This window comes from Asterias amurensis, chromosome 20 (genome assembly GCF_032118995.1).
Source record: "Asterias amurensis chromosome 20, ASM3211899v1".
In the NCBI taxonomy this organism is placed as follows: Eukaryota; Metazoa; Echinodermata; class Asteroidea; order Forcipulatida; family Asteriidae; genus Asterias; species Asterias amurensis.
The window spans coordinates 2,058,885-2,086,833 of record NC_092667.1 but is presented as its reverse complement, the minus strand read 5'-3'; the positions used below and the strand labels follow the sequence as shown (position 1 = coordinate 2,086,833).

Below are 27,949 nucleotides of genomic sequence, written 5' to 3'. Positions count from 1 at the left end.
AAACCTGGAATTGGTTTGATGAGGGACACTTTGGAAGTACAGTCACCCACCGCCTAACTGGACAGGCCCCTCTGGCTGCACATTAGTCTTTTTACTTAAATTGTCAGAACAGTATAACAAAGGCTCGCCATAAACAATAAGCACGGCACTATATACCTTTTGGGTTGACATCAAATCAAGGGTCTACTTCTACCTCCATGGTTGTTGAAAAGAGCTTGAAACTATATATGTGTCGTCAAGTATTAGGTCGCATTGCTCATACGTTAAGGACCGTTTGTGTTAATACTAAATTCATATTTAAATTGTGAAGCGAAATCGCAACTTTTTCACAAAGGATTTGTGGTTGTTGCAAATATCTTGAAGCTCACATACTGGGTCGTCAAGGGTTGGGTTGCATTGCCTGTAAGTCTACAGGTGATGCTAAAGTAGTTATTTAAAGGCAGTTGACACTATTGGTAATTACTCAAAATAACTATTAGCATAAAACCTCACTTGGTAACGAGTAATGGGGAGAGGTTGATAGTATAAAACATTATGAGAAACGGTTCCCTCTGAAGTGACGTAGTTTTCGAGAAAGAAGTAATTTTCCACGAATTTGATTTCGAGACCTCAGTTTTAGAATTTGAGGTCTCGAAATCAAGCATCTGAAAGCACACAACTTCGTCTGCCAAGGGTGTCTTTTTCTTTCATAGTTAACTCGCAACTCCGACGACCAATCGAGCTCAAATTTTCACAGGTTTGTTATTTTATGCATATGTTGAGATACACCAAGTGAGAAGACTTGTCTTTGACTATTACCAATAGTGTCCAGTGTCTTTAAAAAGTGAAATCAGTTTGCAACTATTTCACATGGAATTTCTTTGCATTCAACTTCACAAGTTGTTACAATGAGTTCCAGGCCACACTACAAATATTGAAATGGAAGAAAAAATGACTAACTCTCAACTTCACAAGTTGTTACAATGAGTTCCAGGCTCAACTACAAATAATGAAATGGGAGAAGAAATGACAAACTGTTTGTATAAACAAGAGATGTTGAACACAGAGCAGCACTGGTTTACATCATCAATTTAAAATCTCAAAACGCAGGGAGGGTTTTTGGCAGTTAGTTTCGCACGTAGGTCATCGACCAATGTACTTTCTGAGAGTTCAAATCACCCCCATACGTCGTCGTCATTCTATGGTGAAGGGTAGTCTAGCAATCTGGGATTGTACGTGCCGCGGGGGCTGGTCCCTACACACTCAAGCACACAGACGACCGGGTACCACTGCCAGCTCACTACTAATCATTCAGATATTACAGCCCTTTGTGGCTGACATAGAAAAGTTAGCTTGTTGCTTCAGGGTTGCATCCTATTGTCTCACTTTTGTTGGCCTTTGCAAGGCTAAACCCTGGGTATTGTGACTTGCCCTTTTGCTGTGATTTATTTGATCAGGTAACCTGTGGCTGATTGTTAAGGAACTATTGTAGCACTCTATTTTATGGGGTTGAATCTGGAACAGCGAGATAAGACTTTTTTGGTAAGAATGATTGATTGAAAGGTGCGGATGGACAATACAAGGTATACATTCCCAACACAATTTTTTTAGTAATAGTTCTTGGTAAAGGCCAATGCCCGATAATCAGGCAGGATTCCCAGGTACGTGTGGTGACGTCACCAATCCCAAATTATGGTTAACTTTGTAATGTGTCCATATCAAATGCATACAATTAAACGTAGAATAGTTTATTGGCCAATGATTAAAAAACAATCACAGGAATTTGAAGTATAAGTCTGACATATAGAGCTATATATATATATAGCTCTGTGGTCTGACATTAAAAACTATAGTTATCCTAAATTACTACTATACAATAAATATACCGACCAGACTGCGTTTAACTGTTGCATATTCATAAGCTGTTGTCTGTACACGATGAGGGCGCTTTTGGTGTTTTCAGGTATTTTTTCATCGTAAAAGTAAAATGGTTTCATGAGTTGTGAATGTTCTTCCAAAATATTGAGTTGTTTTGTATTTTATTTTTTATTTTTGGTTGTTTAAGTTTACTTACTACTGTTCTCAGCTTATCACAACTTACAAAAGAAACATTGCGCCGGTAACTCCTAGTGTCGGGCTACGCCCCCTAGCTTTAGATCTCGAGAGTTTTTTTTTCAGGATCCTCGCTGTTCCCAAAAGTGCCACCTTCTGCAACAGAACTATCCTCACATTTGTCCCTGTTTCGTCTAGATGTTTCCCTATTAATATTTTGTATTTACAATTAATTGTAAACTAAAAGTACTGAGAAAGTTAAAACTATTTTCATTTCGTTAAAACATCATAAATTCTACATAGAATTGATATTCAATTGAGTGTTGGTCTACGCGATACCTCAACTCGCTAGTTTTTAGAGTAGAACAATTTGTTTAAAAAAAAAAGACGAACACGTTTTTTAGTCTAAAAAGTTTTACTTCGAGTTCTTTTTGTCCTTGCAAACATAATAAATAAATCATTCAAGAAGAAAAAAAGTAAGACTATTTTCAAAGATATTTCTTTAGATATTTTGATATAAAGGTATTTGATTTCGATCGATGTATCAACTTGTAGCGTTGAGACCCTGGGCCATACAGCCCAGCAATAGTGCAAGCTTTATGTGGCACAAAGAGTTCAACTCTGATAAAGCATGACCCTATGTACACGCGCAATATTTCAAGGCAAACCCCGCTCTAAGCCCAACCATGAAAGAAAAAGTGCAAGTGCATCTATCAAAAAAACCAACTTACAATCGCTCGCGTGATGGCTTTGTTTCAAACCAGCAAAACTGTTTCATCGTTTAACAAAGAAAGCAAACACTTTTGAAGTAAAATTTTCAGAATCCAGCCGGGGAATAAAAGATCAATTCTGCCATATATTTCAGAGAACAATGCTCATGTTTGGAAGGTTTTGACGGCGTTGCTCGCATGATTGGCTGCCGGTGAATACGAGCCGAATGCCCCAGGGCGGTTACGGGCAGTTTTCCTTTTACCTGTCGCCAACTACTTTTGAGCCGTCAAACTTTGTGGGCTACACCGCTACATTGTCAGAGCTAGTTCACAGTTGGACTACAACTAAGTTGGCGATCGTGAACGTGTTCATTCAGTCTTTTTGTACAGGCTGACAACACACCGGTAACTGAAGAGGGATTTGCGGCCACGATTGACAGCAGGAAAACGACGCCTCGCGGAGTTGAGGGGTGAATTTGAGCGCAATATTCAGGCGTAGATTTCAGCACAAAGCGTGATCATCCAATTTCTATCGTGGACGCGTTAATTTGGGGGTGCAAATACTGGACGTTAGATGACCATTCCCTTTGGCTTAAAGATGCTATGTCAGATTTTTGGCCCCCAAAATTAAAAAATAATTGTATGTTTATGAGTGAATGATTTTCAAAGAGTATCACCCGCTCTAACGAATTTTGTTTTAACTTTTACTTTTATTGGTCAGGAACCATGACAAAAGTTTAAAAAGTGTCTTTTAAAACACATAAGAATTGGTCACGTGATATATTGTCGGGATCCCGACAAAAACTAATTTTGAGCACTTTATTTCACTGCTACTAATAATTGGCGGACTTTTTCGAGCAATGGCTCAAATGAAAGCTTGTAACTTTCTCGACCCCCGTCATAATTGAAGTTTAAATCAAAATTGTTGGGTCAAATCGGCCAAAAATCTGACATAGCATCTTTAAAGGCACTGGATGGTTGTGGTAAAACGTCAAAGACCAGTATTCTGGCGAGACTACCGCGGAAATCGCGGGGAGATTCGGAACACTATCACCGCGACAGACCTTTCACGACTTGTCCACAAGTCTACGATTCGGGCTGTTCAGTTGAAAACCAATTTCAAACAATATAAGTTTCCATTTATGACATATAATTGCATTGATTCCTAATGGAAATAAGAAATAGTTTAATATAGCCCCCCTCCCCCCTAAGACCTGTATGGATTTGTATTTTCTAGATTTGTCCATTCTCGACAGATTTTACACTTTGTCGACAAAGAATGCACTTTGAATTCCTGAAGTCATGATCACTGCTTTGTACACTTAATAATCTGTCTGGTTATAAAGCACATTTTTGCAATCTATGATTCCTATACTGTTGAAAATAAAGTAACGCAGTTATCAATGGAGACACTTCCTGGACTAAAAAAAAAAAAAACACAAAAAAACCACTGAACCTAGATATAGAAAAGTACAAGTGACCCCAACCACAGCCCGCTGTTCAAACCCTTGAGTTACACACTAATAAGAGATAAGAAATGTATTTACAGATCGATGCATGACACGCAATTGTTGTATTTACTCTTGGCAACAGTTAAAACCTGTCCAATCATTCTTATCTATTGTCAAGAGCCTCGTACTTTGTGACCCAACATCTCCGCCTCTTCCGCCATGCTTAAAGGTACTGGACACCTTTGGTAATTGTCAAAGAGTAGTAGGCCTACTCTCACTTGGTGTATCCCAACATATGCATAACAAATCTGTAAAAACTTGGACTCAATTGGTCATCGAAGTAGCGAGAGATATTGGAAGAAAAAACACCCCGCGCTTTCAAGTGCATAAAGGCTTCAGGCCTGAAGTCTCATTTGAGTGAGAAGCTACCTCTTTCTCAAAAACTACCTTACTTCAGAGGAGGCCGTTTCTCACAATGTTTTATACTATCAACAGTTCTCCATTGCTTAATACCAAGTTAGTCTTAATACCAAGTTTTTCTTTATGCTAACAAATATTTTGGGTAAATACCGACAGTGCCTAGTGCGTTTACTGGATCGATGGTAAATGAGAAAAAAATGCACGTCCGCCTCAATTATTGAGGACCTCCCACTATCACTTGCCTTACGTCATCATGTAGAACTTTGTAAAGTGAACAGTATTTTGTAGCAACTATAAACATCGGCCAAGAACGTTGAAGAACGATTGCATATGCCACAATGAAAAATAAAAATAAACAACAATTTTAATAACTTATAAACAACAATTTTGATAACTTATCATTTTAAACTTTGTTCTTTCTTTTATACATGGCAGATAATTGATTTGCTGGTGGCGGCCCAACGTCTAGTCACTTCTGTGTTTATCAAACGTAATTTTAAAGGGCGCTGGACACTAACGGGAAATACTCAAGTTAAAGACACTGGACACTATTGGTAATTGACAAAGACCAGTCTTCTCACTTTGTGTATCTCAACATATGCATAAAATATCAAACCTGTGAATATTTGAGCTCAATTGGTCGTCGAAGTTGCGAGATAATAATGAAAGAAAAATGACCCTTGTCACTCAAAGTTGTGTGCTTTCAGATGCTTGATTTCGAGACCTCATAATCTAAATCTGAGGTCTCGAAATCAAATTCGTGGAAAATAAATTCTTTCTCGACAACTATGTTACTTCAGAGGGAGCCGTTTCTCACAATGTTTTATACTATCAACAGCTCTCCATTACTTGTTACCAAGAAAGTTTTTATGCGAAAAATTAATGTGAGTAATCACCAATAGTGTCCACTGCCTTCAAGACTAGTCTTAACTCTTTGTGAAATCCACTTCATTTGCACTATAAGAACATTAATATTGTGATGGAAGTTCTTATCATAGATAAGTGTTTTCTCCGTATTCGTCGATGACCGTTGGAGGGGGTCAAGTTCAGTGTTCTAGACCTTCTGAACTTACAGCGACGGACTGAGTTCAGTCAATCAATAAAAGCCAAGTACGAAGCTTTTAAAATAACTTTGTATCACTCATAAATCTTCGAGTGTGTAATGTTGAAAGTGCACTGTCAGTTGCCAGACACGTTGATAAACTTGATTCAACTTTGAGAAAATGTACTCCTGCACTGCAACTAGCACATAGTTAAATGCAGTGGACACTATTGGTAGTTACTCAAAATAATTGTTAGCATACAAACTTATTTGGTGACGAGCAATGGAGAGCTGTTGATAGCATAACATATTGTGAGAAATGGCTCCCTCTGAAATGATGTAGTTTTCAACAACGGGGTAAGGCATCTGAAACTCACACAAATTAATTTGTGCAATAAGGATGTTTTTTCTTTCATTATTTTTATGCAACTTCGATGACCAATTGAGTAAAAAATTTTATAGATTTTGTTTTATGTTGGGATACACCAAGTGAGAATACTGGTCTTTGACAATGTTCAATGCCATTAAAATTGGCGACTATAACACATGCAGAAACTCACTTCGTGTCAAAGAGAAAAAAAACCGTAAGGACTGTCCAAGGTCCCTAGTGGAAATTTTCTCAAATTTCGCTGTCCTTTCACACGAAACGCATCCTTGTAAAAAATACTGGTCTTTGACAATGTTCAATGCCATTAAAATTGGCGACTATAACACATGCAGAAACTCACTTCGTGTCAAAGAGAAAAAACCGTAAGGACTGTCCAAGGTCCCTAGTGAAATTTTCTCAAATTCGCTGTCCTTTCACACGAAACGCATCCTTGTAAAAAACTTCGCAACCATGCTAAAATTAAACAATGGACCCATGCTAAGTATGTGTAGTGTGAAAGGGTCTTCACATTGCATCCTAAAGTGTTATTCACACAACACCAATTTAACTAGGGCCCCTTGTTAAATTTTTGCATGGTTGTAAAACGTAGCAATGTTTGACAAGATTTCGCAAGAGAACTTGTCAACAGTGTTGTCCTTTCACACGAGGTACATTTTGTAAAATTGTACAACCATGCTATAATTTAGCAAGGGATCCTTGCTAAGTTGCTCTCCTCGTTTGGAAAGGGGCTTAAAGACAGTGGACACTATTGGTAATTAGTCAAAATAATTATTAGCATAAAACCTTACTTGGTGACGAGTAATGGGGAGAGGTTGATGGTATAAAACATTGTGAGAAACGGCTCCCTCTGAAGTGACGTAATTTTCGAGAAAGAAGTAATTTTCCACGGATTTGATTTCGAGACCTCAGATGTAGAACTTGAGGTCTCGAAATCAACCATCTAAACACACACAACTTCGTGTGACAAGGGTGTTTTTTCCTTTCATTATTATCTCGCAAGTTCGATGACCAATTGAGCTCAAATTTTCACATGTTAGTTATTTTATGCATATGTTAAGATACACCAACTGTGAAGGCTAGTTTTTGACAATTACCAATAGTGTCCACTGCCTTTAAGACAGACTTATCCTTGCAACCCCCCCCCCCCCCCCCCCACCCCTCATCCGCTAGATTGACTGCACAGGATGTACCAAGTAACCTGTGGTTTATATCTTGTCCTATTACTACACTCAGTAAATCTGACATTGTTTTTAATCTGACGCATATTTTGCAGTGAACCCTGAGGTGTTCCAAACCCGCCTCTTCCTAACGCGTCGAAATAAATCAAGTGATTTTGTGGGTTCCGTTTCTACAAAGTCATCACTGTCCGAAAAGATAAGGCGAGGTGATGTACTGTCATCCAGTATGTTTTTTCCGCAAACTTTAAAGGAACTGCCGTCGATTTCACCAAACTCTTCCTAACTTAGGAATAATCTTATATGACTTAAGACGATTCCAACCCTGCGCTGTAGCATGCAGACACTAAGATTAATCCTAAGTTAGGACAAGTCACTCGTCCTAACTCGAGATAAGACGAGTCCTAACTCTTTGAGAAATCGACGGCTGGTCCAGAACACCTTTGGTAATAATTTTTCAAAGACCAGTATATACCTTTATTATGGTGCAGCCATCTTGAATTTCTCACTTTAAAATCATTGTTACCAAACCGAGGCTGGAAGAACAAAAAAGACTGGTTCCTAATTGCAAGATGATTATTAGCATGCATTATTGTTATTCGATTCGAGGGGACATGACTGCGATGGAGGCAGCATTCTCACTTGACGTATCCCAATAGTAAAATAGAAAAATGTTTTATAAACCGCCATTTCATCAGGATTTCAGCGGTTTGTGGTGATACAATAAATATGGAAACGATGATTTGCAAATTAAAGGCAGTGGACACTATTGGTAATTGTCAAAGACTAGCCTTCGCAGTTGGTGTATCTCAACATAAGCATAAAATAACAAACCTGTGAAAATTTGAGCTAAATCAGTCATCGAACTTGCGAGATAATAGTGAAAGAAAAAAACACCCTTGTCACACAAAGTTGTGTGCGTGTTTAGATGGTTGATTTGAGACCTCAAGTTCTAAACCTGAGGTCTCGAAATCAAATTCGTGGAAAATTACGTCTTTCTCTAAAACTATGGCACTTCAGAGGGAGCCGTTTCTCACAATGTTTTATACCATCAACCTCTCCCCATTACTCGTCACCAAGAAAGGTTTTATGCGAACAATTATTTTGAGTAATTACCAATAGTTTCCACTGCCTTTAAAATCATAAACTAAACAACCATTCAATGACTGTGTGAACAGGTGTGGTTTTAGATGCTTCTCGAAAATAATATGCATAAACTAACAAATCTTTGACAATTTTGACTCAATAGATTCAAGAGAATAATAAAAAAACAAAACAAAAACACCCTTTTTTGCAAAAACTTGTGTGCTTAATAACAAGCTGCAGACCTGAAGTCTATTACTTGAGTGAGAAATTACCTCTTTTTCAAAATCATGCTATAAAGTCCTTACTCTATGTTCAGAGGGAGCCGTTACTCACAATGTTTTATACTACCAACCTCTCCCCATTACTCGTTATCCAAGGAGGTTTTTATGCTAACAATTATTTTGAGTAATTACTAATTGTATCCAGTGCCTTTAATGATTAATCTGGCGGTTATTTATATATCTGTGTTTAATAGGCCATATTTAATTACGTTTTAAGTTCAGTTTGCATTCATGTGGAGGCAAATGTCGCGTTGAAGACTGAAGTTCATTGAAAAGTACATACCCGTTACCCCCTTCCCACATCCGCTCACACCTCACAAAACAACAACACTAGAGGGCGATATTCGATCAGTTTGTCTTTGGCCCTTTTCGAGTTAAACCACGGCTTCGGCTTTGGATTCGTCTTCAATGAAGTCGCGCGGGTGTGCTTATAGTTTTAATAGTTTACACGAACATGTTAAGTTTAAGAGGGTTTTGATATTTTTTTTTTAGATCAAGTTGATATCATGACATGAATCCCTTCTCACTGTGAATGAAGATGTATGTAACATTAATATCTGTGAAAGATTCAGCTTCGATAGCAGCCGTCAAGTTTTGGAGAAAAAAGGTAAAAATCACAGAGCAAGGTTTTCAGGAGAGTCGCGTAATTTGTTGTACATGCTAACATAATTTTCGTCTTATCAAGACAAAAATTATTTTTGTGAAATTGTTTTACCCATTTCTCAAAAACGAAGCACCTCAGCAAGTAATGTTTTAAGAGAATCTTTCTACCATTACCGTTTAAGTTGAATGTCAATTGTGGACGTTTGTGTTTTGTGTCATACAAAAAGTACCCAGTAAACAAAACCCTTTATTTCGTAGCTCTTTCAAAACATCCAAGATAAGTTGTATATTTGCAATCAATCGTTTAATGTCAATGACCTTAACCACTTACTGGCTACCACCTCATATCAATTCAAGATGCCCCCTAGAGAATAATACTTACTGGTTGTTACAAAACTAATATTTGGTTTTACTGACAAGAATTGTGGAGTGAAGGTGAATGGCCGACAGGTTATTGCCCCCAATGACGTCACGATCGGGTTAAAGAGGACAGAAAAGCAACAGTTAAACATTGTTTGCCAAATCACGGTTCCAGTTCGCTGAAAACGCCTAAAGCTCCTACAAAATGTCATCTTTACATTCTTTTGGTTGGTTGGTGTCTTTATTTGAATTGATTTGAATTTGTTATGGTTTTTGTTTGTGCTTCGATGTGTTCTCTATACTTTATGGGTTTGTATTTATAAGGGTTGAGGCCTAGTCAATCAAGACCCAATACACCAGCGATCGAACAGCTTATTTCCATTTTAGATTGTGCCAACCCAGCTTATTAATCATCAAATGTTCATCATCACTTGCTAAGCACAGACACGTAATGCTTACCAGCCAAAATTACATTGTTGTGACTCGTGCCACGATAAATGTTCGCTAAGCAAAGAAATGTTGTCAAGCAGTAGTATCTGCTTAACAGCTTTATGAGATTGGCCCCAGCAGCTGGCATGACTGTACGTCACTCCGGAGTAGACCAATCATAACGCAGAAGAAAGCCCACGTCACTGCAAGTTTATTCATTGATATCATTGTACCTGTCTGTTTCGGTCAATGGCTAGTGCTCAACCAACGCCACTCTTAGACAGGTCAAATGATATAAATGGATAAACTTGCAGTGACGTGGGCTTTCGTCTGCGTTATGATTGGTCTGCTCCGAAGTGACGTTTATAGTAATGTCATGTTGGTTAGAGTCAATATTGAGGGGCTGGGTTGGTTAGAGTTAATTTGGAGGGGCTGGGTAATATTTATGAGGTTTGTGTTTTAAAATAGTTTCTCAGCACTGCAAGCTAAAAATAAATTACATTATGCACAAAAACTGTATTTTACTCAAGCTCTACTTGTGCGAGGTTACCCCAAACACTTAAAGAATAACACTAGGCAACCCAGATTCTTAAAAATACCATACCAACCCTGACCCCTCTACCCCAGGCAACCCAGCCCCTCCAAATTAACTCTAACCAACCCAGCCCCTCAATATTGACTCTAACCAACATGACATTACTATAAACGTCACTTCGGAGCAGACCAATCATAACGCAGAAGAAAGCCCACGTCACTGCAAGTTTATCCATTTATATCATTGTACCTGTCTGTTTCGGTCAATGGCTAGTGCTCAACCAACGCCACTCTTAGACTGTATGGGATGTGATGTTGTTTTGGTGTATATTTGTACGTACTGTGATTTGACTGCGAATCTCAAAGTGAAATGAATGCGAGGTCAAAGGTGCATTTGGAAGGATCCTGACGTAAGGTCGGCAAGGAAGGTTTCTGGTGTAAATGATAAGCCTCGAAGTGTGACGTCAGATGTTTCAGCTCAGCTTGAACCCATTTTGGTAGGATGTGCTAACAGATTTGAAAGTGTTTTTAACATGCGGTATATAGCCATATTTCTCAAGTTGTTTTAATTAATAACTTTATTAAGAATCTCCTTTGTTGATAGAGGGCGGTATACAAATGTTGAAGCGCCGAAAGTGTTCCAACTAGAGGGCGCTATAAACCGGATAATTATTTATGAGTTGGAAGAGGAGGTTGAGGGTTAGGGGGCGGTTTGTGTTTTATCACAGGAGGTATAGGGAACACAAAATACAAAGAGAGATCGACCCCAACTTACTGTTACAAATGATAATTTGTATTTGTATATTAATAGTGTTCAGTCGTTCACTGACCAGAAACACAACCAGTTGGCGTAAACCAACACAATTTTACAAAACATTTACAAAACAAAGAAGAAATCAGTAATTAAGCGGCATACATGCACTAAGTATGCACTTAAATTCTGGGCATATCTTCCACAGTCGCTGAAATAAGTTTTAAGTCGTTAGAAAACAATTTGCAGGTAAATTTCACTGTAATTTTGTAGTTTTCGTCTCATCCAAATTTATGACTACGCGGCCACAGCTTATTATGCACAACTCAAAATTATAATAAGTCTATTTTAATAATTTGATTGATTTATCGCTGACAAAGGAGAACTCCCTGTTGCGCTGTTTCTTTGTGACTCAATGAGCCGAGTTTTTATTGGCGTTAGTTCCGTTCTGTGAAGGTTGCACCTTCTTGGTTATAACACCCGGCAGCATTTCAGTTTGTCAAGAGATGGTCTGCAAAATGTTGGCGAGCAAACTGCTGGGTGTTGTTGGTATATTTATGATGGCAAACTACGCTGCGGTAAACGGGCGGTGTTGGAAGTCATGCCTCCCAACTTGGAGGCAGTGGCAAGACAAATGCTACAAGATGCATGATGCCGACGTTACATGGGCAGAGGGCGAGCAGATTTGTGTTGAGTTGGGTGGGGTGATGGTTGTACCTCAATCCGAAGAAGAGTTACAACACCTCCTCAACATGTGCAACTGCGACACATTCTGGATTGGTTGCAACGACAATGCTGTTGAAGGTTTGTACACAATTCTAGAAACACAGTGGTTAGCTTTACTTTATGACATAATACTTCGTTGTATTTCCGGGGTCGAGAGACACAACGTAACTTTTACAATTCTAGCCTTGATTTAAGAGAAATGAAGGATCGGTTGAACTGCCTGCCTAATTAGTAATTGTTTTAAACAATGATGTAATCAATCAATCACACCAATCAAACGTAATTTGTACAGTGCCTAATTTAAAAGTTTGCTCAAAGGCGCTGAGGCACAGAAGAAATAAAAAGTCATTGATGGTAGGCATGAAACAAGTGGGCTTTCAGAAGTGCTTTGAATGTGTTGAATGATGTTGTGTCCCTGGTGTGATTGGGAAGTTTATGCCAAAGCTTGGGTGCATATACCGAGAAGGCTCTATCAGCAAAAGTGATGTGACTTGTTCTTAGACTTTTTTTGTGATTGACTCGCTTCAGGTACCTGGGTGTGTCTGGATGAAGGTACTATTGGCATGCAAGACAAGAGATGGAAGGATGGTGAGCCAAATGATAGGCACAACCAAGATTGCGCCCGATGGTGGTCTTCAGGCTGGGATGATATGGGTTGTGAAAGCACACACAAGTTAATCTGCCAGCGTCCAGTACGAGCACCAGTACTGTGAAAGGTTGCTCAATATTCTGGGCGAGTTACTCTTTATGAAGATTATTCAGGCACATTGCCGTAAAATCTCTTGAAATTTTGCTGTTTGGAATTGCTCCTTATCCTTGTTTAAGAATGGTTAACATTCAATAGAGTGCGTTCTAATTAGTGAGTAGTGATTGAACAAAAACAAATATTTTTCTTCTGGAAATACAACCAGCGAAGTATGCAGTTTTTGTGGAGTCAAAAATTTGGTTCTACAAAATAGAGTGCCGTGTTTTGTCATGAAATAACACAAAAACATACAAAGAGATATATAAGAGAATCAGTATACTGCTTTTAAAATAACTTTCCAATCATATTAATTTCTTAACGCTGTTAATGGTCAGCGCCCGATCCAAAGGAAACTTGCCCCTTTCAGTGGTTAATTCATTCGCTTTGTGTTCATCTTTTGTTAAACACCAAGCTATTGTACTTAGTAAACTTTGCTAATACACAAAAAGACAGATGTTGTATGGGGTAATCCATCTTAAATATCTTAACCAAACTGTTTTAAAAAAAAGAAGATTAGTTTAGTTTCTCTTCGAAATATCTTTTAATACACATGAAGGCATACATTAGTTAAATCTTACGGGTACACAAGTTTAACAAAATGACGGCCCTGGCAAAGTTGTCACTGTCACTGTCGTTGTCACTGTCTCCTATAACGACTACATTGAATAAACCAACCGGCTCTCACAAAGACATCACCTCAAGTTTTTAAGAAGAGACAGTTACATGGTGTTTCCATCAGACTAAATTGATATGTAATAAATTATTGTTGTAAAAATATAAGTACTATGTAATACCGATGATGTTTATGTTTTAAAATCATTTCTCAGCACTGCAAGCTAAAAAATAAATTACATTATGCACACAAAACTGTATTTTACTCAACTTCTCTAATGACTTGTGCGAGGTTACCCCCAACACTCCAAGATTAACCCAAGGCAACCCAGATCCTTAAAAAACCTTACCAACCCTGACCCCTCTAACCCCAAGAAACCATGCCCCTCAAAATTAACTACAACTAACCCCAACCCCTCAACCTGACATCACTATACGTCACTTCGGACTAGACCAATCATAACGCAGAAGAAAGTCAACGTCACTGCATGTTTATCCATTGATATCATTGGACCTATCTGTTTCGGTCAATGGCTACAATGATCAACCAACGCCAAGTTGAGACTGTATGGGATGTGATGTTGTTTTGGTGTATATTTGTACGTACTGTGATTTGACTGCGAATCTCAATGTGAAATGAATGCGAGGTCAAAGGTGCATTTGGAAGGATTCTGACGTAGGCTCAAGGGAGGTTTCTGAAGTAAATGATAAGCCTCGAAGTGTGACGTCAGATGTTTCAGCTCAGCATGAACCCCTTTTGGTAGGATGTTCTATCAGATTTTGAATCGCCGAAAGTGTTTTTGATATATGCATATTTGTTGTTTTATTCACAATTTTATTAAGAATGTCTTTTGTTGATAGAGGGCGGTATCAAATGTTTGAGCGCCTAAAGTGTTTAAACTAGAGGGCGCTATAAACCGGATAATTATTTATGAGTTTTTCCTAAAAATGCTATCCCTATAATTCTATTATTAAATTTTATAACTTGTTATTAATTGAATTATTGCTGTAATTGGAGAACTCCCATCAGTTGCGCTGTTCTTTGTTGGCGTGTTTTGATTGGCGATGGAAGGATCTTGGCACGGTTCCGTTCTGTGAAGTTTACACCTTTTTAATTATAAAACCTGGCAGCAATTTCAATTTGTCAAGAGACGGTCTGCAAAATGTTGGCGAGCAAACTGCTGGGTGTTGTTGAAAAAAAAGACTAAACCATCAGCTTTTCTGTGATCATCAATGTTCGAATCACGTGTAGCCTATAGTATACCCGTAGGTTAAAGGCAATGGACACGCTTGTACAAATTAAAACAGCATAAAACAAGAGGAACAACTAATCATTTCAAAAAGAGAAGTACAAAAATTACTTTAACTGCTCTTTAAAACCTTGCAGGGTCGTGACCGAGTGATAAAGGCCCTCGTCTTCGACCGGGCCTTTATCGCACGTCCACGACCCTGCCCCTTTTATTCCCTTATTACAAAACTAATACAATATTGCAAGAACATTGCACCAAGAAAGTACGATATTGATATTATGATATTTGTATGAGGAAAACACAAAATCAGGCGGTCATAAAAGTGTAGTGCGCCCTCTTTGGACCGCTTTGCTTCCTCTTCGCTGATTGGCTTAGAGTTTTACTGCAGCAATTACCAGCGAAACAACGGTCGCTGGTTCCGGTTTCTACGTGGTTGCACAATTTCCGAAAAGCTAAACGCCAGCAGAATCATGGAGGTAGAATTTTTTTTTTTTCCACGTGTTTTGAGTATATGAATGCCGGATAATTAACCTGTTGAAAAGCTTGAATTCCTTGAATTCTCCACTCCAAAAGAGGTAAGAAAGGAAGAACAAAAATTGAGAGGTAAAGATGACAAATTGGGTCGCAATTTTTTCACACAATTTGACATGTGGTGTCAACTGGTACGTGTGTATTGAAGTTGATTGACGTACAAGACAACACGTCCGTCGGACAACTCTATACGGTTTGGACAACTCGACAGGTGAGGCAATTACAACTCGACGGTCAGTGAGTCAACTCGACGGACGGATTTCTAAGACAAGTCAACAGTTGAGTGGCTGGTCTCTGTTATTTTAATGCTGACAAGCTGTATTATAAATACTGTATTTTTTTTCAGTAGTTCTTTCTTTAATTTTAGAGTGGGAGGGGATACTGGAGCTGGAGCATCCAGTGGAGGGACAGAGCAGAGGTATAATTTTGTACTTGTTGTAGAATTGGTTTGATACTGTCATGTTTGGGAGCGCCGTGGGAGTCCGTCACTTTTGCATTTTTTTCACAAACAAAACCCCAACAAGTTGTATACCATTGGAAAGAGGATAGCAAAAGCAATTCAATTCAATGGAGTTCATTTCAATAGATAGTTTGGGCATGTTTGGGGAAGTTAATATGCTCATTTTATTTTTTAACGTGACAGAGCAGAGGAGAGCATGGAGAGGGACGTTTTGAGTTTGTCAATTTCTTACTGATTAAAATAGTGAAACTGCTCCTGATTAATTAATAAGTGTAAGACATAATTAAGACATAATAAAGTTGACATAATTGATTTCAGTATTCATTTCCAATGGGAAACTAGGTAAAAATTGTGTCATGTTTACATATTTTATTTTTAATTAAAGCCTAATTTATTCACAAAAAGGTAAACAAATTAAAATACATTACATGCAGCATGAGTATAATGTTTTTTAATTCACAGGTACCTCAAGTCTTTAAGATTCAAGCAAGTCAGTTTTCAAAGACATGTTAGCTGCATAGGCTAATTAACCGTTAACATGGCAACTGAAAACATGCATTTTATGTCAATAAACAAATGCTAATCAAGAAATATAGGAATTTGTTTGGCAAAAGGTTTTTAAGTATTCTAACAAATATCAGTTCACTGAGTAGGGCTTATTATGTTTACTTCTCTGTTTAAAATGACTCAAATTTTAAGCCATTTTTTTTCTTTTTGGAAAGTTTAAATAAACATTGCCAAATATCTTAAAAGGTAGCCTGACCATTTTACGTCACACTTCGAGGCTCGTGAATGAGTCAGTGGCCTCGAGCCTGCGTTAATATTCTGACATTCACCTGGTACCTATTCATTTTGCAAAACAGATTTACATATAAATCAGTATATCATATAAGTCGGTATCCAATCACTGGTTCTGAACCAAAACCTGTCCGACAGGGGACCAGGCTACTATCAAAGCAGCTGAGGTGATAGGGGTAACATGAATGATAGCGCCCTCTGGTGGTGAGTGGTTCTAGGGGTGATGGCGGTTTAGATAGCGGTTAGGTTTTCGTGACTATTTGCGTTCGTGACTACACATCTGGAATGTCTGAGAACCAAAATAGGACACAGAAGTCAGGTGGCGTAGTGGTATCTTCTTGCCTTCCACCTCAAGGATCTCGGTTCGAATCCTGCCAGGGGTACTATGTAAAGTGGATTGGGTTTTCAGGGGACCAGTCTACTGTGGTATCGGTTACAGTCCTGCCGTCGATTTCACAAAGAGTTAGGACTCGTCTTATCTCGAGTTAAGACGAGTAACCCGTCCTAACTTAGGATTAATCTTAAGGTCTGCATGCTACAGTGCAGGGTTGGAACTCGTCCTAAGTCCTAAGATTAGTCTTAAGTTAGGAAGAGTTTTGTGAAATCGACGGCTGACTGATAGCGCAGTTCGTGAAATGAGCAGTTTAGATAGTGGTTGGGCTTACGTGACTGCTTGCAATACTTGTTTAGGGGCCATTTATTTACTAGCACAGAATCGGTCTTTATATATTTTTAGACACGCAAAACCAAAACGAATTTCACTGTACTAATATTTGTTTGGTACAAGTGACAATAAAACATTATTCTATATACACAAACATGTTCGACCAATCATAGATTGCGTAAACTCTCTGTGGTATTTATTATTTAGGCAATAACATTGTGAGAAGCCAGTCGGTTGGTGGCCGCTGTTAATGGACTGAACCAAAGTGTTCATTTTGAGGGTCTGCAGGGTTTGTTAGGATTAGTTTTCATGGGTCTTGGTTGGGATTAACTCTGAGGGGTTGGGGTTGGTTTGGGGTTGGGGTTGGTTTGGGGTCGGGTTGGTGAGGGGTCAGCGGGGTTGGTTTGGATGAAGTTTGAAGAACCAGGGTCGCTTTGGGGATAAATCGCGATATATCGATATTTCGATTAAAACCAATTCCATCCGATATCGAAATCGTGTCCAACTTAATATCGCGATATTCGATAATATCGTGATATCGCCCAAGCTTAGTTCTATGACAGAAAATACATCACCTCCGATATGTAACTACATTTGGGCAATTCCATGGTCAGTCGCATTACACTTTTCAGTGTCATGTCTCGATCTTGGTGCTAGAAGTTCTATGTGAGATATTATTTCCACTAAGTTTATAGACTGATTTGTACTTGACACCCAAGGCTTTGAATTGATAATATTAGAAATGTTGTGGGACATGGTAAAAAACACACTCACATAATTCAAAAATGTCCTCTATCAAAAAGCTTGCGAAAGTGTTACTATATGTAACACACAACTCTTATACATGAGTATCCAACAGGATACTTATAAATGGTCAGCAACTTGAACTTTAAAGGTACATGTATACATGGCAACACCATGGTCAGTCGCATTACGGTCAGTCGCATTACAGTTTTCCAGACAATGTAGCCACGCCTACATGGAGCCCAAGCTGAGGTCTTATTTGGCAAAATTGGGTTCATTCCTTGTCAACAACTAAAAATAAATTGGTTTCATATGTTAGCTATAACTTCTAAGTGGTAGGAAAGTTGTGACAAAAAATTGATTTTTTGGTGTCATGTCCATGTTTGCTTGGAATTGCCCATGCATTTCTATGCACATGCGGAAGCAATCCGCTGACGAAGATAAACTTTGGTGCCCTGTTATAGCATACTTGAATTTTACACACCTACCAAGGAGCTACATGAAAACACTGTTCACAACTCTTTATCACATCGATCCAACCGCTCAAACCAACCTCAACTGGTACTCTTTCTCGTTGGATTGTCAAAGTTATACTACCAGCTACAACCTCTACTGCCCAGCCGCGGGGGCATCTGCAGTTCAACCATATTTTCTAGGCGAACTGTTGACGGGAGCACAATTAATAGCCCCACGGTTTACACTCGGCCATACCACAGGTGCGCCTAGTACCTGTACGCTGGCCGTATCACACCCCCCTCTACCAGTTACTGCTTCGGTCAAAAACAAGGAGTATGAACGGGGTCTGCCTGGTCCTGCAGTTCAACCAGATTTACGTTGACGGGAGCACTAAATAGCCCCCCAGGTTCACACTCAGCCATACCACAGGTGCACCTAGTACCTACGCTGGCCGTATCACACCCCCCACTACCAAATGCTGCATTGGCCAAAGCTCAAAAAACGAGCAGAATGACCTCTTTTTCAGGTGTTCCCTTTACAGATACTATGCAGGCAGCTTGTTGGAAAACTCCTCAACTCTCACTCTTAGTTAAGGCTTCCTTTCTAGGGCTCCACACTTCACTTACGCCCCCCCTTCAGTTTGGGACTCGGTGCTTCTCTGCATATATGTAGGTATCGGAGGTGAAGTGTTTTCTGTTATATAATCTCCCTAAATCTGTAGGGATTTCCTATTCTAATTAATAAAATACCCGCCTCCGAAACCATCCCGCTCAGATCAGTATCCTAAAAATAAACCAGAAGGTGAAATAAGAAGGACGATTCGTATGGGCTACTTGGTAGGTGCAGTGTGTTTGGATGACCTCATAGCCTTTGTTTTTGTGTCAGCGGATTGCTTGCTCATGCGCATAGAAATGCATATGTATCGGAGGTGAGTATTATCTTAAATAAAATAGGAAATCCTTACAGATTTACGGAGAATTTCTTTGAAATGCAATTTCCTTGACTTTGTTATTAGAAAGGTCACAATTGAATGTAATTTTCCTTATTTCCCTGGGCATGCTGGGTGGCATAACTATTCTAAGAACATCAATTCTAGAATTGTGTACAAACCTTCAGTTTGAATGTCGTTGCAACCAATCCAGAACCCTGGCCATTGGCAGCTGCAAATGTTGATGAGGTGTTGTAACTCTTCTTCGGATTGAGGGACAACCATCACCCCACCCAACTCAACACAAATCTGCTTGCCCTCTCCCCATGTAACTTTGACATCGTGTACCTTGTAGCATTTGTCTTGCCACTCGCTCCAAGTAGAGGGGCATTGCGGTGTCCCTCCAGTGCTTGGGGCTTTCTTCCAACACCGCCCGTTTACAGCAGCGTAGTTTGTTATCATAATTATACCAACAACACCCAGCAGTTTGCTCGCCAACATTTTGCGGACCATCTCTTGACAAATTTAAATTGCTGGCCTATATAAAGCAAGGAGGTGCACACTTCATTTAACAGATCCTTAATTACTTTTAAAACACGACTCATCGAGTCACACAAAGAAACAGCATAGTTGCCATAAAAAATATACCAACATGAACAACACCCATCAGTTTGCTTGCCAACTTTTTGCCGATCATCTCTTGACAAATTTAAATTGCTGCCCGGTATAAAGCAAGGAGGTGCACATTACATTCACTTCACAGATTCTTAATTACCTTTAAAACACGACTCATCGAGTCGCATAAAGGAACAGCGCAACAGCAAAAAATGCCTCTATGGAATCAACTCCAGGATCAAAGCACTCCATTAAAGCTTGTATTTCCCAAAATCAAATAGTGTTTTTCCCACACTTCACTTTACAGGTCCTTAATTACCGTTTTAAACACGACTCGTGAAAAAGTGCAACAGCAGCAAACTAATCAAAATAGCCTAATTATAGAATTTTGAAAAAAAAAAAATACCTATTATAATTTTGAGTTGTTCATAACCAACTGTAGAACAGTGAGCATTTTAGATGAGTTAAAATTTAAACCATTGCTAGAGAAAATGACTTGCAAAATGTTTTTTCTTAGACTAGAAATTTATTTCAGTGACAGAAGATAGTAGACTAGAAATTTATTTGAATGACAGAAGATAGGCCCAAAATCCGAGTGCACACTTTAGAAGGTATACAGTTCATGAGAGAAACTCTGCCCCTTAAAAATACGCACACCATTGTTGAGACCTGACCTCCCCCCCCTTGGTTATATGGATTGGCCCAGCTTAGGATATCAATGAATATGACTCCCAGGTCATAACATTAAATGAAGCAATGGCTTTTAAGGCCCGGTCACACAGGCCCCGATAACGAGAACGAAAACGAGAATGAAAACGAGAACGATAAAAATGCACGCTCGCGATTGGTTGAATTGCTCCCCGCGGAATAAGCCCACGCTCATTCAACCAATCAAGGGCGTGCATTTTTATCGTTATCGATTTCGTTCTCGTTATCGGGGCCTGTGTGACTGGGCCTTAATTGTCATTAGTGGATTAATTAATTGAAACTCAATTGCCAATAACAACAAGACTCATGCAGTCAACACAAAGAACAGTGCAACGAGGAGTTCTTCAATTTACAGTGATAAATCAATAAATAAGGGAATAAAAGGGTAGCTTCTAGTTATTTCACGGCCGTTTAAAACAGGCAGGGTCGAATTGCTGTATGATAAAGGCCCGAGCAGACGGCGAGGGCCTTTATCACAGCCCTAATAATAACAACTAGATAGACATGATGGCAATGGGGCACAAATGCCAAGCTGTTTCGACAACATTTCTTTTCTTAAAAAATCACTGAACTAAATATGAAAATCTTTTTGTTTTCCCAGCAATTATGTTGTTTTTAGCCCTTTAAAAAAAAAGAATTTGAATTATGCCATTTCCCAACTTTAAGATGCAAAAATGGAAAAAAAAATTTTTTTCATGACAACATGACGTTATTTCACAAATACAAGCACTTTGCAAATCAAACGACCTACCAAGTTTCAACAAGAATTCACTAATACTTTGGGAGAATATACAACAAAATTTGCACCTTTGATTGAGTACCAACCGCTTCTCTATTTGTTATTTTCCTCTAGATATCAAAATGCAATTGGAGAATAAGAAGTCTAATCAGTTTCATTCTGAGCCAGGACGCATCAAAAGCCTCGCTGGGCAGCTTCAGAACACTCTTAAAAATCATCAAGACGTCAAAGAGTATCAGGCAAAGGTAAGACAACATTTTGTTATTCTAAGCGTGAGTGGAATACAATCTAGTTTTCAGTGTCATGTTAGTCATTAGTGTTGGTTCCCATGCAGGCTCTCCAGTTGTGTAGTCACAAACAGATAGTTAAGAAAATTTAATTGATGTAACACGTCGAACCACTCACCACCAGAGAGCGCTATCATTCTTGTAACAGCTATGTTGCTGTTAAAGCCATTATACACTTTCCGTACAGAAAAGAAAAAAAAAGTTCACAGACTTACAAATAACTTACAGGGTTTACAGAAGGTAATGGTGAAAGACTTCTCTTGAAATATTATTCCATGAAATGCTTTACTTTTTGAGAAAACATTAAAACAATATCAATTCTCGATAGCGAGAATTACGGATTAATTTAAAACACATGTCATGACACGGCGAAACGTGCGGAAACAAGAGTGGGTTTTCCCGTTATTTTCTCCCGACTCCGATGACCGATTCAGCCTAAATTTTCACAGGTTTGTTATTTTATAAGTTGTGATACACGAAGTGTTGGACTTGGACAACACTGTTTACCGAAAGTGTATAATGGCTTTAATGGTTGGTTAGGGGTAATTTCACACAGTAATTTTGAGAAGTTGAGTAAACATGACTTTTTGTGCAATGTATTTATTTTGAGCTTGCAGTGCAGAGAGAATAAAACACGAACATCATCAATATATTCTTACATTGTACATCAGTTGTTTATAACTAGTATCAATTAATAGTCTGACGGATACACCATTTAATCGTCTCTTCTTGAAAATTTGAGGAGATGGCTCTGTGAGAGCCTTTTTTTTTCCCAGTGTTGTGTGCTCTAAAGTAAAACAATGACAATGACAATGGCGACAATGACAATGGCGACAATTTATGTGCTAGCTGTGTAAGCGAAGAATGCCCAGTAACATGGACAAGCGAAAACTCCCTACTAACCTGTGAATTACGCTTGAGAGTCTCGTAATTCCCTGCTCTGTAAGCGCCGATTCTTTGCTTTAGGTAAGGCCAAACAAAATAATATGTGTGTTTCCTATTACACTGGCCAAAAAATTAGGGTCGGTAGGGACGAAAACACATTTTATTTTGTTGAATTATTTTATTGCTTCAAAACTTGGGGTAGGAACGAATGTTAAAAATATTTTTGCCCTTGCATGTAAATTTCCTGTAAATTCAACGATGTCCAAGTTCGACTCGAAAATCTCTTAAAATGACACATAAAATAAGCCCCAAAAATCAACCGTTCCGAGGTCTGTAAATTTCACGTAACACAAAAGCAGATTCTACGCCTGTAGTCGTTGTTACTTTGCGAGCGACAATAAAATACAAGAAACATTGAATGCTAGAGGTCGTTTTGGAACGATGCAATAGCGTGAGATAAAACGCCCTCTATTGGTAAAATCTACGCGAACCGGCAATAAACGCATTGAGACAAGACTCGACGTGTCACGTTGGAACTTTAGCGCGTTTCCAGGCGGCGCAAATGAGAGGGCGTAGCGCAGCCCGTCGGCGTACATCGCTCAATCAACATCTGTTGTGCAATCTCAAGATTGAGCAGCGCAATTAACAGATTGCTAGCATTACAAACTCGCATGCAGCGACCTCCCAACACACGCTACACGCCGTCCGTCCGACTTGCAATAGTAGTATTGATGATCAACCATGGATCAACGACATATTTTCTCGTAAGATAATGCGTATTTTCTAATGCTTTATTTTAAATGTGAAAATATTTTAGAAAAAAGGAAACATTAAATATAAAAATGTTAAAATCGTGCGGTATTTTGTCATATGGGGAGTGGGATCGATCATCAGGGTTGTTTTATTTTATTTTGTCTGTAAATGTATAAAATTCCATAGGGTCGGCATGTTTTTCTAGGGTCGGTCGGGTAACGGGAAACACACACATTATTTTGTTTGGCCTAAACAGAGCCATGAAATTGGGCCCAGTTGTTGAGATGTTGAGACTAAACCAACCGGCTTTTCCAGGCCCATCGTTTGTTCAACACTGTTCATTTAAAGTATACAATACATCTAAAATGTCTCAACTTAAATTTGGAAAATATTCAGATCATTGAATTTCAAAACTTAATTACAATAATATGAAATCGCAAAAACTTCACATCAATATAGACCTTTATCATGGTGCAGCCATTCTTGATGTAACCAAACTGAGACTGGAATGAGAAATAGTCTGGCTCCATTTTGTACAATAAATATTAGTATTCATTACTGTTATTGGATACAGGGCACATGGCCGAGATGTTGACATTTTGATATTAGTCTACAGTTGTATGATGGTGTGATTTTATTATGATTTTTGAATTCTATAATATGGGTATTTGCAAGAAGAATATCCATAATGCCATATAGTCTTTGGGATGATGTAATTTTAAACACAACAAATGGCGTGTTGTTTGATTAGAAGGGGGACCTTTTCTGAAGTTTCTTCACTAATTTTTGGTGAAGTAGATTTTGTCCAATGAAACAATGCTAGCATAGGTTTCTGACTTTATTAATGTTCAAATTCCTGAACATCCATACAGTTATTAATTAGTTACACTGAAATTTGCAAATCCTTCATACAAATAGCTGCTGCCTAACTACAAGATCTTTTTTATTTGACCGATTATTGGATTAGAATATCATTTCTCCCATCACACTCCCTACTCCCTCATACGTTGCCTTGAATCGGTCGAGATGGTCTTTGAAAAATGTTTGTAACCGTCTGTTATAAAATGCATACATGGGTAGAAAGATGTTGTAAAAGTAGAATACAATGATCCACACAAACACGCCTCGAAATTGCACCGTTTTCCTCTTACCTCTTTGACGAACACGGTCGGCCATTTATGGGAGTAAAATATCCGACTCCCATAAATGGTTGACCGTGTTAGTTCACAAAGTAAAAGGAAAACCATATGCAATTTCGAGGAAAATTTGTGTGGACCATTGTATTCCACTTCTAAAACATCTTTCCAACCATAATGCATTTTATAACAAATGGTTATAAACGCTTTTCAAAGACCAACTCAACCGATCCAAGGCAACGTGTTCCTTTAACATGAAATTAAAGAACAAACCAAAGAAATCACCTTTTGTCAAATTAGCAGCTCCTTTTTGAACCAACATTACTTCATTATTTCAAACAGTTATGAAAACAATGACAACATTTAATTATATCAATGGTACTCAGTAATTGAACTATTAAAAAAGTATAAATTTATCTCAATTTGATAGCTCTTACTTACTGACCAGGAAACATTATAGCAAGATGTAGAAGTAATATAAACCAAAATTGCCCAATTAACTGCTCCACTTTGAAAAAATGTTTTGGAAAACAAATTTCAAATAGTTTTATAAGAATATCAAGATTGATAACTCTATACAACTTTTTAAAAGTTTTTTAATAATTACCAAAATCTTCCAAGTGCTTGCTTAGTGTTTTGCACAAGATTACCACAAAGCGAGTGTGCAGTTAATCATTTAAAGAGGCACGTGCCGTCGGATTTGATGCCTTGGGCTATAAAAGCATTTGTTATGAAATGAATATGGCCAGAATAATATTTTAAAAGTAAATGTAGTATACTGATTGACATAAATATTCCTTGAATTTGCATTTTTTATTTTTTTTTTGTTATTTCATGACATAACACGGCCTGCTTTCTTGTAGAACAAAATTTTACAAAATCATTCGTTTCCCTGGTTGTATTTTTTCAAGATGCAATATTTTGTTTGTTCAGTCATCACTACTCACATATTACGACACACTATGTGTGTTTAACTGCATGGACAACTCTTGTTTTTTTTATTAGGGTAAGAGGCAATTCTAAACAGCAGAGTTTCAAGAGATTTTTAAAGACACTGGACACTATTGGTAATTGTCAAAGACTAGTCTTCACAGCTGGTGTATCTCAACTATGCAAAGTTGCGAGATAATTATGAAAGAAAAAACACCCTTGCCACACGAAGTTGTGTGCTTTCTGATGCTTGATTTCGAGACCTCAAATTCTAAACTTGAGGTCTCGAAATCAAAGTCGTGGAAAATTACTTCTTTCTCGAAATCTACGTCACTTTAGAGGGAGCTGTTTCTCACAATTTTTTATAATATCAACCTCTCCCCATTACTCTTAATCAAGAAAGGTTTTATGATGATAATTATTTTGAGTAATTACCAATAGTGTCCACTGCCTTTAAGGCAACATGTCCCTGTTTTCTTCATAAACAGCAGTTTGCCCAGAATATTGAGCAACCTTTCACAGGAGCTACAGTGCTCTTAGTGGACGCTGACAGATGAACTTGTTGTTTCCGTCACACTCCCCATCTTGCCAACCTGACACAAGGCCTTGGGCGCAATCTTCCTTGCTGTTGTAACTATTTGGCTCACCAGCAGCCCATCTCTTGTCCTGGCATGGTTACACTGAAATTTGCAAATATCTCACTACATGAGCTGTTGACCCAACTACAAGATCTTTTCTGATTTGACAGTTCATGTCGAGTGGCAATGCCATTCCGCCTTTCACACTCCCTCTGTTAAAGGGTCTATGTAACTTTTGTAGGACAAAATCACAATGTCCACAGATTTACACTAAACTGACACAGTTTGAAGATAATGATAGTAGAAAGCTTCCCTGAAAATACTACGAGCTGAGGTGCTGTAGTTTTTGGGAAATGAGCAAAACAATGTAATGAAAATAATTTTCGTCTCATGAGACGAAAATTATTTTAATCATTTACAAACGTATTTTCATGACATTGTTTTACTCTTTTCTCAAAAATTACAGCACCTCAGTAAGTAATATTTGAAGGGAAGCTTTCCACTATCATTATTTTCAAACCCTGTTAGTTTAATTTAAACCTATGGACATTTTGAAAAAGTACCCAAATCCTTTAAACCAGAGATTGATAAAGGAACATTACAGAGTTGGTTTTGGGCAAGCAAAAAAAAGTTGCTGGCAGTGTAAGCACTTTATGTAATCCACCATATACATAAACTGACAAACCTGTAGAAGTTTGAGATCGATCGGCCATCTGGGTCACGAGAAAATAGTGAAAAACTGATGACACATTTTGCATGACATCGATGCCCCCAAAAAAATGTATAAAACGCTCCCTGAGCGATAAACTCCAAACGCAAAATTATATTACTTATTGTTCATCAAATTAATGTGAAATTTCAGACAGAAATATTTGAAAGGATGTTTTCTACTATAAATTATCAATAGACCGTGTAAGTTTTATATGTCAATTTGTGATCTTCACGATCGTTGTTTGTTACCAATTCTATAACGTTCCAAAATGAAAGAATCGTATTTTGTACTTAAAACTTGGAACTACGGTTGGAAATTTTTTAACAATGGAGTCATATCATTCTATCATTTTAATGATTCACATAGTCCTTGATAACTGCGTTTATGTGTGTGTCAGATTCATGACAGAACAAAGTCCGCTATTTTGAAGAACCAAATTTTTGACTCCACAAAAATGTATGTACCACTTTTTTGTATTTCCAGAGGCAAATTTACATTTTATTACATCATGGGTGAACAACTTTTCAAAATGGAAAAGGAGCAAATTCCAAACTGCAACATTTTGAGAGATTTAAAGCAATCGCACAACATCAGTAAACAGGATTTTCCAGACGCCCACACTCCGTGTATCACAACTTAACAAACCTGTGAAAATTTAGGCTCAATCGGTCATCAGAGACGGGAGAAAAAAAGGGAAAACCCACCCTTGTTTCCTCACCTTTTGCCATGTAATGACATGCGTTTAAATAAATCCGTAATTCTCGCTATCGGGAATTGATAATTGTTTTAATGTTTTCTCAAAAAGTAAAGCATTTCATGGAATAATATTTCAAGGGAAGTCTTTCACCATTACCTTCTGTAAACCCTGTAAGTTATTTGTAAATCTGTGAACTTTTAATTTTTGTTCTGTTCAGAAAGTGTTCAATGGCTTTAATAACTTTTATAAAAAGTAGTTTGGCCAGAATTTTGAGCAACCTTTCACAGAAGCAACAGTGCTGGTGTAATGGGGCGCTGACAGATTAACTTGCTTGTGTATCCACATTGCGCATCGTCCCAGCCTGCATTGTCAGCCCAGCCTGTGGCACAATCTTGGTTGCCTCCAGCATTATTTGGCTCACCATCCTGCCATCTCTTGTCCTGCTGGTCAATAGTACCTTCACCACCCAAACACACCCAAGTACCTGAACAAAGTCAATCCCAAATAAAAACTTTGTCTCATTACATCAAATATTGAGAGCAGGATCGTTTGTATGGAAGTACACATTGTCTATGTTCAGGAATAGATTCAATTTTCCAGACTGTAGTTTTCAAACAATTTTTATTTTTGGAGAAATTTGTATCAATGCTATAGAAAATTTAAAAAGAAGATTTGGTTTCATAGCAAAATAATATAAAGCTGTTTTTTCGTTTGCGATTCGCGCAAGACTTGCG

The 27,949-nt window shown here is 38.2% G+C and overlaps 2 protein-coding genes across 2 annotated transcripts in view; both read left to right on the top strand.

Annotated features, from left to right (window-relative positions):
* Window positions 1-11,779: 11,779 nt before the first annotated feature.
* Window positions 11,780-12,700, top strand: LOC139952680 (C-type lectin domain family 4 member M-like). The gene is made up of 2 exons (XM_071951882.1): window positions 11,780-12,065; window positions 12,516-12,700. Exons 1-2 carry the CDS (start codon window positions 11,780-11,782, stop codon window positions 12,698-12,700), a joined length of 471 nt encoding a protein of 156 aa, XP_071807983.1.
* A 7,127-nt stretch (window positions 12,701-19,827) lies between these two features.
* The window catches only part of LOC139952679 (uncharacterized), a 57,116-nt gene continuing 48,994 nt past the window's right edge, over window positions 19,828-27,949 (top strand). The window contains exons 1-2 of the mRNA XM_071951881.1: window positions 19,828-19,899; window positions 21,352-21,482. Of these exons, the coding sequence (XP_071807982.1) occupies window positions 19,828-19,899; window positions 21,352-21,482 (203 nt within the window). The remainder of the gene's footprint in view (window positions 19,900-21,351; window positions 21,483-27,949) is intronic.